The sequence below is a fragment of the Cornus florida genome, unplaced genomic scaffold (genome assembly GCF_030987335.1).
Source record: "Cornus florida cultivar Cherokee Brave unplaced genomic scaffold, ASM3098733v1 CherokeeBrave_3.0.0_Hap2_Chr05, whole genome shotgun sequence".
Taxonomy (NCBI): domain Eukaryota; kingdom Viridiplantae; phylum Streptophyta; class Magnoliopsida; order Cornales; family Cornaceae; genus Cornus; species Cornus florida.
The window spans coordinates 86,640,723-86,658,634 of record NW_026775575.1 but is presented as its reverse complement, the minus strand read 5'-3'; the positions used below and the strand labels follow the sequence as shown (position 1 = coordinate 86,658,634).

The window sequence follows — 17,912 nt, the reverse complement described above, 5'->3', positions numbered from 1 at the left end:
GGTGTCAACCACTATACCGGTTGAGAGAAGGCATACAATATAATTGCATATCAACAAAATGGCCCGAGCACCCGAAGCATTGGCAAAATATATAATATATTGAAGCCTTTTGAGCATGTCCATCATCGTCCTTCCATGGATATAGTTCTAAACAACCTACACTTCCTCTTCTTTTTCTGGTTAAATCTGCAGTCTGTTCATCTTAGACTATGTCATAAACAACTGAGAAACACCTCAGTTACCATCATCGAAGAACTCAATGCAATCTGCCCATCAAAAGGTGCAGTTGACAAAAATTGCTACAAAAATCGAATCAATAAAGCAACTGATCTTGGAGCTACGCGCGATATATATAATCCTGCTTAGGTGATAAATAGGAATCTCAGGTCCGCCTCGGTTAATTTTCCCAAAGCTTCTGATGAGCCACCCACCGTCCTACAAAAACCCCAATTAAGGTAACACAAAATTGAGGAACCACATCTGGTAAACCATTTCAAAGCTAGCAAACCATTTAAACTTACCCTTCAAACACAAGTTCCTTCTTCTCCTGCAACTTCAACATTCTCTCCTCAATTGTGTTCTCAATAACAAATCTAACAATCCTATAAATGCAGAAAATAATAAATAAATCAAATTTTGCTTCAAGGGAGTCGCATACTGTGATGCTTAATCCGCGATATTAGGAGGGGACTAGAGAGTAGTAAAAAAGGAACCTGATTGGTTTGTATTGCCCAATCCGATGGATTCTATCTTGGGCTTGCCGCTCCACAGCTGGATTCCACCAAGGGTCCATCAAGAAAACCTTGCAAAGTACAACATGGAAAGCCACTGATCAGGAAAAATTGCAAGAAAATATTTTTCTTGAAAAGCAGAAATCAATAAAACCACGGTGCAAAAAACAAAAAAGCCACAAATCAGGAAAAGTGGCAAAAGGAATAGAGGTTCTTACATGTGATGCAACTGTGAGATTGAGAGCAACACCTCCAGCTTTTAAGCTCATAAGGAAGATTTTGCAGTCCGGATCCTCAGTAAATCGAGTAATTGCAGCATCTCTAGCACCCATGGTCATGGATCCTACTAGTTGAACACAATCAATGCCAGACTGCAAAAAGGTTCACAACATCATCATGGTCATCTTTTTAATACACTAATAGAAGGCTAGAACCCAAAATGTTCTTTTACCTTCCGGAGAGAGTAGTGTATCAAATCCAAGAATGATGTGAATTGGCTGAAAACAATTCCTTTCGCAGATCCATCCCTTTCAACCATGAATCTGATTTCTTCCCTCTAAAAACAACCAACACACTCAACAGGAAGCAAAAAGATAAAGGACTATTGAATAAAATAAGTCAATATCCGGAAACTACGAAAGAGGAAAACAATAGGCAAATATCTGTCAAAAACATCCAATTAACCAACTTAATTTCTGACAATAAAATCATATTCTTCAGGGATGGGATAATGAGAAATAAATTTGTGTAAGATGAGGCTGTTATATTGCACAACTCAAATCAGGTAGAGTAATGGTTAAAATACTTCTAAGTTTATTACACCCCTTCCAAAGGACAACATTTGAACTGGAATATTTGACCATTGAAATGATGAACCTGATAGACATTTTATAATTATTATTACTACATATGTACAGAAGTATTCCCATGGGCATCTTGAGCTTCTAGAATTTAAAAGGGAAGCTAATCAGGAGAACATTTGGAACAATGGAAAGTAGAAGCAAAGCGTTATAAATGAGTTTGACTGATAACAATGCGTGTTAAGGAATTACACAGCCTTGACATTGTTCCGTTTAATCTTATTTAAATTACTATACAATCAATTTTGTTAGGTTATGTGTTTGAGTTTGTTTGTATAGTTATCTTATTTGCAGAGTAATCTTCCATATCTGATTTAATTTGCGCTGACTTTAATTGTTATTATTTGTTATAATAATCTTATATATTGTGTACATGATGCTTATTCTCTTTTACTATAAATTTTTAACTATTCTAATCTTATAATGTACTGCTGGTTACTTATTTTGCTATGTATGTTCTGCTAACTTGATAATTGAAATCATTATTGTAAAGAAATCATAAAATTTAGATATTTGATTCTCCCATTATTGGTTCCAAGACCGGCTGTAGAATTACGTCAAATTGTTACGATTAATTATCATATGAATAAGAAAAATATAAAAATAATAAAAAAGTAGAAATTAGAATATCAACATGGAATATAGGCATATTCTTTTCTTTTTTTTCCCAGTAAATCATATTTAGGCATATTCACGACTAACTGTAATGAACATATAGTCACGTTGAAAGAAAGAAAATCTATATAATTCGTCTAAATAATGATAAAAACTGTCCTAAAATAGTAGTGCTAAATATAATAAGTGGCATATGCCACAAAGAGCACTCGAAAAAAAAAAAAATGAGGATACCCTGGGAATAATTGGATGAAATAATACAAATTATACCATGAAATTATATTTAAAAACTTCAATAGTCATGTAGGAGTTGTGCGAACTGAATACCTAAGAATTCATAAAGAACGTGATTTAAAGAAAAGAAGCAAAGAGACTCTTAGAATCTGCAAAGGTCTGCGGTGTAGCTATAGCAAACACAATCTTAAAAAGGGAGCAGAACGCTTGATAACGTTTGAAAATGACATAGAGAAAACACAAAGAAAACGCAATATGTAACGATTTTAAGGTAATCTCTAGAAAAAGTCTCACAAAACAAGCTCAACTAATTATAAGATCAAGTAATTAAAGGACTCAGATATCAAATAGTATAAAAAAGATATCAAAACATAAAGTGGATAGAATTGAGGGGTAACATTCAGAGAATAAATAAAAAAATAGAAAAGAATGGAGGGGCAACAAAGAGATCAAGCTAGGGAGAAAAAAAAAAAAAAAAAAAAAAAAAAAAAAAAAACCCACAAAAAAAGCAATGGGACAAGGATGAGTTATGGTAAAAATAGCAGGTTGCATAAAAAATCCGCCAAGGGAAACTTCAGAAGAAACTAGAAGGAAAACAAAAAATAAAGTAAAAAACATGGTGGTGAAATGAGAATTATACCGAAAGAAAATATGTAAGTCTTCAAAGAATGCAAATAAGTAAGAAAAGAATAATTTGGAGATAGAAAATTTAGAAGTGAATCTAGGAAAATTGTAAATTTAGAGATAATGCTGCCATGGCAGAAGAAGTGTTGGTGCCGAAGAAAAAATAGCTCCACCTGTAGGAACACGAGCTAATAACATAGGAGGCTCAAAGATGTCTCGGTTACTGGTTAGGTGACAAATACTCCTTATGGAAAATTGGACAAATACCATTATCTGATGGCAAATCAAATAAATATGCATAAGGTCCGAAATTATGAGTGATGTGGAGATATCAAGTGACTTGGTACACGAATATTGACATAGGAGAAGACGGAACACATGCGGCTCGTCAGATTATTGGTTAATATTGAAGGTAAAATACAAAGAGGAAGACTATAAATAACATGGAGAGAATCAATAAAATAAATAAAATAAAGAAACTAGATATAATAGGAAACACATGGCTTATGATAAAAAAGAATCAAAAAGAGAATTCGACCAACCCCATTCAAATGGGACCAAAGTAAGGATGATAACAATGACGACATTGTTCCGTTTCATGTTCCATGCAATATTTCAACTTTTGACTAATTGGAATCCAATGGTGCATCTCAGTTAACAATGATTTTTTTTTTTTTTGGGCAAATTGCGTAAAACCCCCCCTTCACTTTTAATTTTTGGCAAGAAACCCCCTTGAACACCCCACACCCCCCCCCCCCCCCCCCCCGGCGCCTCCTCCTCTCCTCTTTAAGTATCTAATTTATTGCAAAATGATGATATAATGACGAAATGCCCTTTAAAAGATTTTTTAATTTTTAATTTTTTTCCTTTTACATTTTTTAAAAATAGAACTTTTAAGAATTTTTTTTTAAACGCACACCATTAAAGTGAAGTTATAATGTGAATTTAAGAAAATTTAGGTGGTATTGAAATTATTTTCATTTTAGATTTTTTTTTTCTTTTTATTTATTTTTTAAAATAGAAATTTTCATAAATTATTCCAAGGTGTTTTCATTTTCTTAAAGACGAACCATTAAAAAAAGTTCCAAAAAATTTTTTAAACCACTATGCTGAATGAGTTATTTGAATTAATTTTAATTTTATATTAAGAGAAACCATTTTCTTAAATTTATATTAAGGGGTATTTTCGTCATAATAATATCACTTTGCAACAAATTGAATAGTTAGGGGGGTTTATGTCAAAAAATTTCTGCAGAAATTTTATGCAATTTGCCCCCCTTCTTTTTTTTTTTGTTCATGCATGCGTGTGTTGGGTTGAAATTGCTACTGATGCATATACAATTTGTAAATGGCATTCAAAGAGAAGGCTGGACTACAAGAATCAATTACAGGGTTTCAATTTTTAGAAGAAGATTTTGGCATTTACAAAAATAAAAATCCTGGAGTGAGACTCCGTAGCAAGGTTTCATTTTCTTAGAAAAGAAAGCTTCCCTTAAAAGCTTGACTTTGTTTTCAACCACATTTATAAAGAAATCAGAACCACTAGTCAAAGTCATGTGAAGAAATGGAGATGAAAAGGGTATAAATTATGCACATTGAATATTAACTACTTAGCAAAAAGGCTTAAATTCTAAGAAAAAAGAAAGGAATATAGAAAACAGGATGGAAAAGGTTAGAGATTCACATACCAAAGCCTCTATTTTTGTGCTTGTCTGAAAATCATCAAGCTGGATTCTGTTTAGAATACTCGAGGATTTAAACCCTTTAATGGTTGTTTTTGTATTCTGATCTCCATGATCAAAGTTGGTAGTGAAGTCAACAGTAAGTGGTTTTGAACAAGAAGGGCATGAAACTTGTCCAACACTGGCAGAATAATCAATTAAACAAGATTTACAGAAGATGTGTGCACATGAAGTGACCTGAAACAATTTTTAAATAAATGTATTAGAAGAAAAAGATTAGGTATGTGTTCCTCAAATGACTTGAGAGGACTGATCATGGAAAACTCCGAATGCATACTACCATATCAGTACGAAAAATTCCTTAGCTAAAATATATATATATTTGTATTGTCATATAGTTTTTTCAGTTGAAAATCAAAAGGTATCGATTTCATTTTGTAAGACGATTAAGTCACTTTAAGAATGAGATTATGGTGCATGTCTAATGGCAAAAACTCACAAATGAATTTAATTTGGAAAGTGGAAGAAAAAATATATAGAATGAACAGGAAAAAACAGAGAAATCCCAAACATAGAAGCCACACTGGGCTCACCCATGGCAGAAAAGAGTTGGGGTGGTGTTTGGGTATGTAGTAGAAAAGTATTCAAGTAAATTACAAACTGAATTATAACATGTAATCCTTTTTATTACAAAGAACACTTTAATGATACATTATTACATCAATATGATGATAAGCTGACATTTTTTCAAATGTTAGAATGCCATCATAGGTTTTCATTCACACTTAAGAATGTCCTTTCTAAGACAATCCAATATAGGTGGAAAGATAACCTGGTCACTCGAAAAACAGGTCACCACCAATAGAAATGTCACTTTTTGCCTCTATTGTTCCTCCTTTTCCCAGCTGACATATATACTAAATCCAGAATAACATGATAACTACTTGTAAAAACACCAACAGTTAAAATCAGGATATAATTTCTTGTTCCGCTAGTCCAATTTTTCTGGAGAGGAAAAATTAAAATAGCCATAAGACTCCCTCACTTTATACAATAAATAATAGAATATTAGACACAATTGTATGAAGCATGACTAAGTCCCACATCCAGAAGCAAAACATAAAAAATTAAATTCATAAAATATATATATATATATATATGTATGTATGTATATTAACGCACCACAGGATCCTCTACTGGATCATGACACAAGCCGCATTCTTGTTCGCTGTTGCCAGCATCAACAATACTTCCAGTTCTTTCCATAGCAGTACGAGAATATACTACAAGGTAAGGATGATCAACTGCCTGTAGAATAAGAAAGATTAATCAGATAATGGCACAGAAGATACATCTAAGGACCAAAACATCTTTAAATCAAAATCATGTAACATGACATTATCACCTAGACTCCTATATCATGGTTGATATGACAAGCTCATACTTTAAACTAACTTCTTTTTATTTTTTTTCTCAATAACGTTTTCAACTTATATTTTAAAGGAAAGGGCTCAACTCAACTTGGTCATGACATAAAATCAAGCTCAAGTCATTCCCACTAACCTACGTACTTTGTATACCATACTATTTGTATATAATTTCACTAAGAAGAAACTAGTAATATGTTTATTTCTAACTTTGTTTCTTTAGAAACTAAATTAAGTGCTCAAATCATAACTAAAATAAACTCCTTCAAGACCACAATTTAAATAATCTAATTAAATAAAAGAAGAAAAAAAGTTGGAAGAAATAAAATACCAACAAGGCCGAAATCAAAATTGTGATAAAAAATGAAGACCAAGTGAAGTATTGGATGACTAGTGGGAGGATAACTTGACAAATCAAGATACATAATATGTAATCAGTCAAACGTATGTAAAAATAGATCCAAAAAAAAAGTTTTCACAAGTCTATCACATTAATTGGTTCAATGGATGATTGGTTAAAGTAAGGGTGCAACTTGGGCATGCCAACCAAAGCCCAATCCGAGCAAAAACAATTGGGATGTGCTGATGTGCTCAGGGTGAAAAATCTCAAAACATTTCGCTGCATTTGATACCCTCTATGGATTAATAATTACCCAACTAACCCTACAGGCAATATTTCCCATTGCATACTTAGTGCTATTCCCGCAGGCTATCTCATTAGCCACGCATATGGTCTGCCCATCAAGCTGTTCCATTGAGCTGCAAAAAGAGAAGGTGGCAACATGACCACTTCCTTACACATGATAGTCATTACATCCACAATAGTTGTTACCCTCATAACCCCCTTACTCATCGCATATATATAGATGGGGCATGCGTGTATATAACCTGAACCTGCATGTAAGGAAACAAAACTAACCCGGTAACCCCACTTAATGAGAACGGCCATCATTGAGAAACCTAATGCTTTGGCAACCTTTAATAGTAGCATAACCTTAATCCTAGCCATTGTAGCACCATGACAGAACCACATCTCTATCCTCTATAAAATCATCCGACCTCACCTGCTACTGTCTCCTTTCTACCTTTTTTTAGACCTATTATAGTGTCCACCTTGAACCTATGTTATATCTCAAGTACACCTACGTAACTAAGGGCTATAGCCTAGTGGTACACCCTCACCTTCCAAAGTAAAAAGTCAAGGGTTCCAGTCCCCATAAGGAAGAGTGGATGTGAGTTTCTTGCCAAGGTTAAAAAATAAATGAAGATAAAAATAAAAGTAACACCTATGTACACATCAACACTTCGAACCCACAAGATCCAAATACACTATAATAAAAATTGTAGAAAAAAATAACACTAGACTATACCAGTAGTAGTCCGACAAACACAGACTTTTTTAGAGGAGAAAACTGAAGAAAGACCCAAAATTAACAATAATTTACACAGATGCTCTTAAATTCAAACCTGCTTGGTTTTCTGCCATCACACCAAGCAATGATGCCTACCAAACATATAGACTATAGTAATTATTAGTTAGGAACTATTACATACTAATTACTTATAAAATGATTAGTAATAGCTAATTACCGATTATTAATCAGTCACTATGTACTAAATAATAGTTACCAATTCATTCCTATGGTAAATTATCTTTTAAATTCAATGCAGTTCAGTATCATTAAAAAAAATTATTGGATTATAAAATATAAAAAATGCTACGAGTACAGTTCTGTTGAGAGGTTGAAACCTCTCAACAACCGGCATCCATTACTGGTACTTAAAACCTTGTTTGAGCCCCAAAATATACCAGTCAATAATTATTACCATTAATATATTGCAGTATCAATGCATGAAGATATCTGACCAAGACAATCGCATAAAACCATGACAATTGTGCACAATTACTACGCAATAGAGTAGAAATGTGTGGCATAAGCAATGAAATTTTCATACCTCCTAAGCCAAATAGGCCTAAAACTAAATGGCTATTAAGCAGAAATTTAAAAAAAAAAAAAATCCACGTTTATTTTTCTTCCAAGCCAGATAAAATGGTTATGAAATATCTACAGTACGCCAGCATACAAAACCCATGTATAAAAGTATTAGAAGTAGAAAAATCTTTCACCAGCCGCAAGCGTGTGAGGAGGTCAAAGATGTGGGCGTAGTTATTCATCACAGTTCCTTGCTGAACATACCTGCAAATGAGAAAGCATAATTGCCAACGGTGAAAACAAATTTATATAAGCAACTAGAATAATGAAATTTTGGGACAAATATAAAGTTATGAGCCTTTAATATGGAACACAAAAACAATATTTCCTACACACTAACTAGGACATGGGGAAAATATGGAGTTTTTCTTTGCACACTATTTCCTACAAGGCACTGAGAACAAATATAGCTTCTAATGACACAAAAATATAGCGAACCAACTTTAACTAGGACATGGTCCTTTGAAGGAAGCAAGAATCCTGATCCACTGATAAGGAAATTAGATTAAAAATCCGGAAACACCTCCAGGTTAATAGCCAGAACCAAGATGCATACCAAGCTCAACCCACCTAAGGTGATCGAAATAGATAAATAAAATAGAATAACACTTCTAGGAGATAAAGGTTAGGCAGCCTCTTTAAAAATTGAAAGGTAAATCGTGTTATCTGTTATGTTTAGATGATAACCAAGCCTATGGCTAAAATTCAATTCTCTTAGTGTTTTCTTCAAATACAAGAATGAATGGATTGTTGATCCACTTTTCTCTCATCATTATTGCTGATCAAGCAGGTTTATGTCTATTGACAATTTAATCTTCTCAATCCAAACGCAACATAAAAGGTCATTATCACCATTTGAGCAACAAGGATGTGGTGCTGGGATGGATGAAATGGGTATATACTTATTTTTTATGTTATTATGTATGACAGCTCTCAAACTCTAACCCAAGTCCAAAACGTTGGAAATCCGAGCTTTTAGCATTGCACCAAGTAATTGCCCTTAGCTAACCATGTAACTATAGAGATATAAATGCTCCTAGGGCCCACACTGATAATCAGATCAATGAAGCAGTCTTATCCCTTGCTTCTGGCATGCTTCTTAGTTGAATCTAATAACAAGATTTATACCACAATGCATTAGGATAATAAGAGGGCTCTCAAATTCCTATTTGCAATTTCTTAACAATAAGCTTATCTTTTTCTGTGCATCTCATCTCCAGATAATGTCTGTTAGAATTTAGATATCATGTGCTCTCCCTATTTATACCTTCTCAAAGATAAAACTATGATTTGGTTAGCTAACATCGCAATTTGAAAATTTGGTAGTGATACTAGTTTCCTATGATCCACTTATATAAGCCTTTTTCACTGGGCAAACTAAAAAGCTACATTAAAGCAGAATGCAATCTGATAGAACCATGACCAATTCAAATAGGACCCGTAACTGCAGATCCTGAACCACAGATACACTATGTTATCTTGTATCAACATTAGAGCGGGAAACCAAGAGTTATGATCATGAAAATCAGGCATGCGTCTTAACAGATTAGCCTGGCCTCAAATGTGTTGGGAACAATCTGTAAGAACAAAAAATAAACAGGAATATATGGCATTCCCAACTCTATTTGGTGACTGGGGCTAGGGAAGCATTAACTAATAGATGCTATTATGAGGATCTTGAATATCATGGAAATGAACCAAAACAAGAGTTACCAGTGCTGTGAAGGTGCAATCCTCTATCAATTCTCTCTTCTTCTTTTTTCTTTTTTTCTTTTTTCTGTTTTCTTTTTCTTTTTTATTTGCGGTGTATGTGGGGTTCTAAATGCACCATCTCCTCAATCAATTACAATTATTATATGGAACACATAATTCTGTGATACACAATCAGGGTACAGTTGTTAGATTTTGGAATTGGAAGGTGATAAGCTATTTTTCAAAGTTTCTTCTACCCATTAAGATAAGATATATTGGAACGCAATGTTAACAACTTAGAATGCAAATTTCTACTGAACTAAGTTATCTACAGTTTTTGGTTTCTTCTCACAACATAAGAAAATAAACTAGACAGAAAAAGAAATCTGCAAGATTGCTAAAAACAAGAATGTTGAGGCTTGAGGATAAAGTCAAGCAATACAGCAGGAATACATAAGAATAAATATCTCACCTGTGTATCAGTTGAAAGCAACGAAAGCATAGATGAAGAATTGAAGACATAGAAAAGTACATACGTATTAAATTGTGCCTGACTTTCATTGTACAGTGATATGTAATAGTCTTCTTCTTTGATATCCATAGTATCCCGTCTCAACGAAACCTGAATAAATTGTTTAACAAAATTAAGAAAATAAAACCAATATCAGATATGAGAAAATATGAAAATGGCCAATAAAGATGCATGACTTGTGTTCTCGCACAAGAACTCACAATTCTAGGAGGAAGCGCAAGATCTGCAGCCCTGCCCTTCTTAGTACGTCTTAGCACTATGCTTTTCAAAATTTTGTGCTTTAGCAAAATCATTGCTCTTTGACCGGCCCCAACATTCCCTTGAGCTTGTATTGGTGTGGCAATATACTTGTATGGATTTTAGATTGGAATAAGTAACAAGCCCAACAATATTAAAGTGCATTATAAAAAAACAAAGAAGCAACAATAAGAAAAAAAAAGTACTGAATTGCATAGCTCACTTTGTTCCACCAACAAAAGTGCCTCACAAAATTATGAGGGCATTTCGGACATTCAGCTGAGGCACTGTAATTGAACAACAAAGATATGGAATAAAAAATTGTTAATAAGACTCTAAAAAATTCCGACCAGAAACTGAAACAGATGGAACTTGCAAATTTGTGATCTGTGTGATGTTGTTTTGGATGGGGGGGAGAAAACCAAGCTAATAAATATAAAATGGTTTGAAAGTTGATATAACAGCCAACTTGGCAGCTTTAAAAAACAAAGAGAAGAATAGATCAGGTGACAGAAATAATAAACAAGAAAAAGGAGCAGCACACTAAAGCAAAATATGGCCCACAACACAAGGTCCAACTCCAAATTGACATTGAATGACTCAAGTGCAGTTTCAACAAAACCTTACTGTTGTAAATTCCATGGCGAAGTAATGGAAACTCTGGGCAGAAGCTGCACTTGACACAATGAAGAAAAATTTCCCAGATTTGTCCTATGGTATTGTGCTTCAAGCACAAGAATAACTGAAAATTTTGTTTTATCAAATTATATTACTCCCTAATGAAGAGTGTTCCTTTATTTTCTGCAGGATGCAATAACCGAAAATAGATTAAATATACATGCCTCATTCATCCAATAATATTCAAATACTTTAACAGCAAGTGATCCAATAATATCAAGACTGTGCAAGAGAGTGGGGAGTACGAATCTGTTTTACAATGCAAAATCAGGTAGGCACATAGATCATAAGCAATCTTGAACCATACCTATACTCCAGTGTTCTGCAATCACAATCCTTACAGAAATAGTACGAGTAAGGGACTATCTGAAGGAAGCGTACCTGTCATTGTAAAATTGTAATTACATCAGATTTATAATTTATGGTTGCCAAATAAATGTAAACTTAATACACAATAGAATTACCAATGAGTAAAGTTCTCCAACACGATTCTGCAGGGGAGTCCCACTTAGAGCCCATTTATAAGATGATTCTAAAGCAAGGACAGCTCTCGTGGTATTACTACGTCTATCTTTTATATAATGAGCCTACATAGGAGAGGGAAGTTAGTAAACTAAGTGAGAAAGCAAAATGAGTTCTGAAAAAAGGATAGAACATTAAAATAATAAAAAATATATTAATAACTTTTTGAACAGAAAATATGAGAATGGTTATGGACAGAAATAAAATTGATAGATAAAATAGAAAATATTGCATTACTAACTTAAGCAGTAGGTAATTAGGAGTAAAAAAAAAGTGTAATTTCCACTTAAAATGTGGTAAAGTGCTTATCCCCATAAAAAAGAGAAACAAATATTCCTTCACAACTAACATTAAAGGTTCAATCTCAACAATATGGAGTTGCAGAGCAAGAAGATCAATACTAAGCTTGCTCAAAGCTAATCTAGTAATGATAAATATGTCTAATAAAACTGCAAAAATTGTGAGACTTAATTAATGATCTTACAGCCAATATAAAGTTTTAAAATTGACATTACATTTGGATGGTATTGTGTTGGTTCCTTCGAAATCTCCAATCGTAGAAAATAATTCTCTTTTGTGCATGTTTTATATATATATATATATACACTTTTTGAACGTAACGTGAATAGGTTATGACCCATACGTAACGATTCACGTTACGTTCAAAAAGTGTAGTAAGGGGCATTAGAGTTAACCCGGCCCACTTACAATCAAAGCATCAAGGCATATAATCAGGATCATTAAAATACTGCCAACAACGTAGGTACATATTTGTGTTTCTGTATGGTCTAAAGAGATCATAACATGGTGCCGGTGCCCCTACACAAGGTGCTGACGTCCCGGTGCACCTACACAAGGTGCTGACGTCATAATGCAATGCCGGTGAACCTACATGAGGTGTTGGGAGGGAAGCTTGAAGTGAACTTAGGCATTGTTTTTGCACAAGGTGAAAGCTCTAGTACTCAAATCCGCATCCTCATGCCCGTCAGCTAGAAATTCTACCATTGCACCAAGCAACAGCCCCTCTATAATGATGATGATTGTGCATTTACTTTTTCTTTTTTTAAAAGTACAATGTTGCATTACCAATGCCTTCATAGAAAATGTAAGCACATTTTTCAATTTCAAAGTAATATATAATAATATGGATGCGGTCTTATAGCTGACTCCACCAATGTGGTCTTATAGCTGACTCCTCCAATAGGTCATAATTGCTCCATATTTCATTGTTAAAAAAAATAAAAATTAGCTTCTCAAAAAATATATGATTAGTTAAACTAAATATTGACCCACACTTGACAAATATGCTTGTCCATGTGAGTCGAGATGGAGTCGATGGACATGGACAGACAAACAAACAATCAGATACACACACGGAGTACATAGCAACCAGTGCAATGGTCATAAACCCCAGTTGTTGTCTACAAATTCATAACATGTCAAGTTGGAATAAATGTGAAGTAAAGCAACCAACATAAGAAGGATTTTCTAAAACAGTGGGATTTCAAAGTAGCATACTGCATACCTCATCCAAAATAATGCGGTCCCACCTCACAGAATGCAAAATAGATTTCCTTGTGGGCAAGCATTGTTCAGCATCTGCTGAATTTTCCATCGTAGAACTAGTTCCTATATCTTTGTCCACGCCTTTCGACTTTTTAGCCTTCCTGACAGCACCCTTCCTTTTATCGCTATCAGATTCACAAGCCTTGCCTTTATCAGATGTTTTCTGCTTTGACATTCTTCGCCCAAATTTCTGCCCCTTCTTCTGTTGCTTTGACTGCTTAGCAGTTTTAACAGCATCAGGCCCACAGAAGTAGTTCAGGTGAACAGACAACTTGTGCTCATAGAATGACTTCCCACACCACTGGCACTTCTGTTTTGGTGGCATCACATTTTTCCTATATTCAGCCTCTACAATCGAATATGTAGTTATGACAAAATCATATTCAGAGAACTGGTGAAGATTCTTCCCTCTATTGGTACCATGATAAACCAGAACTTTGTTGCTTCCTTTTGAGGTGAAACGTTCAATCTCATTTACCCACTGAATCACAGCAACCACCGGACAAATAACGAGGGTGCCTTTAACTTTAGGCAACTCCAAGGATGAACTTGGTGAGGGTGCAAGTATGTTAAGGTCACGAAATTCTCGGCATATTTCTCGTTTAGCAAGGACAAGAGCAATTGCTTGGGCAGTCTTCCCCATTCCCATCTCATCAGCAAGGATACCCCCTTTTATAGCAGACTCCTCTTGCTTCAAGGCCCAAGCCAGCCATTCCTTCTGGTACCTCAATAGAGGCACGATCAAATCCGAAGGTGCCTCAGATGTTTCAGCCACCATTTCATTCTGATGGTCTAAGTCAAAATCTCTCGTAATATTCTCGTCCACCCATCTCTCATGCTCTTCTTCCCAAACTTCCCACATCAAGGTCGACCTAGTGTCCCTTTTCCTTTTCCCCTTCTTCTTCTTCTTTTTCACATCCTTCAAACCAAGAAAATCAATCTCTGCCACATGACCCTCTTGTTCTTCCTTATTTGTTCCATCCACGCTCTCTACCTCATCATCTTCCCCTTCCAATGCCGCTCCCTTGTGACTTGCCTGTCCCATTTTCTTCTTCGACCAGCCTTTCCTCCTTTTCGCACTGTCTTCCCCATCACTAACTTCAACCTCAGCAATTGGTTCATTATTTAAGTCCAAAACTGTTTTACTTAACCTTTCAATCGCACCCAAGAAATCATCACCTACATTTACATACAGATAAATGTATAAGAATAGTTACAATGAGCCACTAAAATAAACTGTACCATTCCATTCCATTCCACTCCACATTTACTTGACTCAAAAAGTTAGTCCAGACTCTCCAGTTCATCAGATTCTCAGTTAAAAGGCTTACTAAACTACCAAGGCTAGGTATATGTGTGTGTGTGTGTGTGTGTGTGTGTGTATAGAGAAAGAGAGAGAGAGGGAGAGAAAGAGAGATACAGTTATAGTAGGCGCTACTACTGACATCAGAAGAATCTGATGTCACGTGATCATCATCTTCATCGGAGGAGATCTCTATATACTGGGGATTATTGCCTGCTTTGACCATTGCTAATCCAAATTATCAGAAATCAAGAATCTATAAAAGAAAGGGAAAAAACAGAGAGAGAACCAAAATATAATTCAGCCAAATTTGGCAGAAGTTGTGTGTCCTACATAATGAAGAATCTAGAATTCGAAACTTGGAATTTCTTTTATTTCCTCATATTTTCCCGGCAATCAAACAGCGCATTGATCATATAATAGAACCAACCCCTTCCAAGAATACGCCTATACAGATAAAATCTCGGTAAAAGAAACAAGAAAGAAGAAAAGATTTTGGAACATTACCTTGTTCGGAAGGCCCGGAGCGACCTGAGCGAAGGTTCATGGCGGTGAATCGAAGACTCTCGCAAAATTCAGAAATTAGGGTTTGGGAGAGGTATTGTTTGTTTCAAGGTGCAATGGGGATATGATACCGCCAAGCGTCGTGTCTTTCTATGGGGGGAGAGAGAGAGATTGTGTAGCCTGCTCGAGTGGGCGGCGGGAAAGTTCTTTATGTGTGTAGACTGGCAGTGGTTACTGAGAGCGCGGTAACTAGACAGCAGTGGGGCCCACCCGGAAGAGATTCGTGCAATGAGTATGGTTTGCTGGCTTTGCAAGAGCCGTTTGATTTGAAGACTTTTCTCCATCAGTTTTGTTCTATTATTATTCTACCTCTTGGTTGTGCGAAGCTAACTTCATCATGACCGTACGATTTACGGACTTTCCAAGTTTGGAAAGACTTTCGTTCCGTGATACACGAGAGAGAGAGAGAGAGAGAGAGAGAGGGGTGAGTGGTGAGCGTTTTTTCACTACTCGCTTTTTTTTTTCCAAAGCTTTTTTGGTAGGGCTTCCCCAAGAAGTAATAAGACTGTTAATAGAAAATAATTACAGTAAATGGAAACTTTTGAATACTCATATATTTTATGTTTTGGCTTCTTCAAGAAGTCTCTATAGTCAATAGAAAATACTAAAAGAGAAACTTGAATATATTTTCTGTTTTGGCATGGCATGAGGATTCTTGTCACATGTGGGCTCCCAAAGGGCTTTGACTCTTTGGGCATTACATGGTTCTTATACGGATGGATGATAGCATCATTTATGGTTCTACAATGTTAGTATTTATTCCCTCTGTTTTAACAAGACGTCTTATTTCAGGAATCGTGAATCGTGATTTATTAAATAGGACATCTAATTTAGGACCAAAATAGTAATAAGTTTAAGTTTTTAAACTAGATTGCGAAATATACAACAATAGTTACAATAAGATAGTTATAATAAGGCTTTAAGTTTTGGATTGATAATTTTATTATAATTACGTTCGGTAGCATAAAATTAGGGTGGTGGAATTAAAAAAAAATGTGTTCGAATTTTATCAATTTTAATTTTAAGGCTTTTATTTCATAAAATTGAACATACTTTATAGATAGTTGTGTACTGATGAGAAATTTTAAAATAAATTTTAAGCATTATTATTTGTAAAAGTAAAAATAAAAATAAAAATTATACTCCAAATTAATTATGTGAACATTCATAATGATTAGAGGTTACAGTCTAATGGTATTTTCTCTATCTCCAATCTAAAAGGTGGTGGTTTGACATCATATAAGACAAATAAGTGTGTGAGTCCCGGGAAAAAAAAAAAAAAAATACCATATTAGTAAAAATTAGACCAAATAATTTTGTTAATGGTGAACAAATGAGTAGTCTCCATTGCAAGGAAAAAGGAAAAAACAGTAACGGTAAATAGGCCAAATAATTTTGTTAATGGTTGTGAACAACAAATTTCATATGGCATGGTGCACCTTATTTCTTAAGGGTAAAGCGCCAAATAATAATAAGAATAATAACACAAATCTGCTATATGGAATGTGCAAATATCCTTTTAAAAAAATTTGTGCATTTTACAAATTGAACAAATAAGGACATTTTGTCAATTTGAAGATTAGGATAACTTAAAATGCCTTGAAGACAAAATAAAAAAAAAAAAATATTGATTTCAGGATGAGAGGGAGAAAGAGAGATTTTGGGGTTTAAATAAATAAAAAAATGGTCAAAATTTGATGATCAACAAAATTGAGGGGGCAATTGCCAATTTGTACATTTTTTCTAAATATTAGAAATTTATATGCACATATTTTTTTTTATAATAGAGTTTTTTTTCTTTTTTTCTTTTTTCACTTTATGCTTAATTGACTTTAAATTTTAGTGTGCATTTTTTATAATCCACTTCTTATTAGAACTCCTTAAGGGGTTAACAACTAAATACTTGTGTTGTATAGTTTAAAAATATAGGACTACTACGCATGGGGAGCAATGGAGCATGGTGGAGAGAATTACTTGTTTCATAGTCTCATTAAACCAAAAACCATACGGCATAGCTTTTTCAAACGAGCCCTTTTTTTTAATGAAAAAGTAGTGTTGGGACAATTTAGACTTTTCACAATTATTCAACCCCATTGGAGTGAGATGAAGTATATCATGTGTTTCTCTCTTACTGAATCCTCTGCAACAACCGATTGAGCTTGAACGATCACCTACTTTTAACTATGCAAAATATTTAAATATTAAATCATAATTTCTAATAGTTTGCTTGAAATTTTTTCTTTTAAAACAAATACATGAAAGAATTTGATTTATTTTTTACTTAACTTTCTTTTATTTTAACTTTTTACTACTAATTTCTATCTCCACAGAACCTAAATGATAAATTTATATTTACTTACACCTCTAGACTCCTGCACGAGAATTAGATTCCAGAAATGGAATTATTGCTTGGAGCAACACAAGGTGATCATTTTTTTTAAAATTTTTTAAATGGTCTGTTTTAACTTGGATTTACACTTGCCTGACTTTTATAATTACGATAATTGAAAGAGATCATATTCACTCCACTTTCTCCATTTGAAATTTTAAATCAATGAAAAAAACCAAATTTTCTCTCAAAGAGTGGATTGTAAAGGTACTTTTGTGTACCTTTTGTAATAATTCAGGAGTTCAAGTTGAAGAACAATTAT

General features: G+C 34.2%; 1 protein-coding gene across 3 annotated transcripts; it reads right to left on the bottom strand.

The window, feature by feature from the left end:
- On the bottom strand, positions 1–15,422 carry LOC132307375 (DNA repair protein RAD16). Of its 3 annotated transcripts, none has more exons than XM_059805104.1 (16): positions 15,205–15,422; positions 14,815–14,953; positions 13,354–14,573; positions 11,771–11,893; positions 11,614–11,687; positions 10,852–10,915; positions 10,592–10,738; positions 10,396–10,481; positions 8,302–8,371; positions 5,929–6,054; positions 4,753–4,983; positions 1,183–1,287; positions 950–1,102; positions 714–802; positions 522–602; positions 1–435 (listed from the first exon to the last, which is right to left on the bottom strand). In XM_059805104.1, the coding sequence occupies exons 2-16, from the start codon at positions 14,921–14,923 to the stop codon at positions 363–365; spliced, it is 2,751 nt and encodes a 916-aa protein (XP_059661087.1). In that variant the 5' UTR covers positions 14,924–14,953; positions 15,205–15,422; the 3' UTR covers positions 1–362. The 3 variants fall into 3 exon arrangements, with proteins under 3 accessions (XP_059661087.1, XP_059661086.1, XP_059661088.1); XM_059805103.1 differs by having other exon boundaries at positions 14,815–14,910; XM_059805105.1 differs by lacking the exon at positions 14,815–14,953 and having other exon boundaries at positions 15,205–15,421.
- Positions 15,423–17,912: the final 2,490 nt, after the last annotated feature.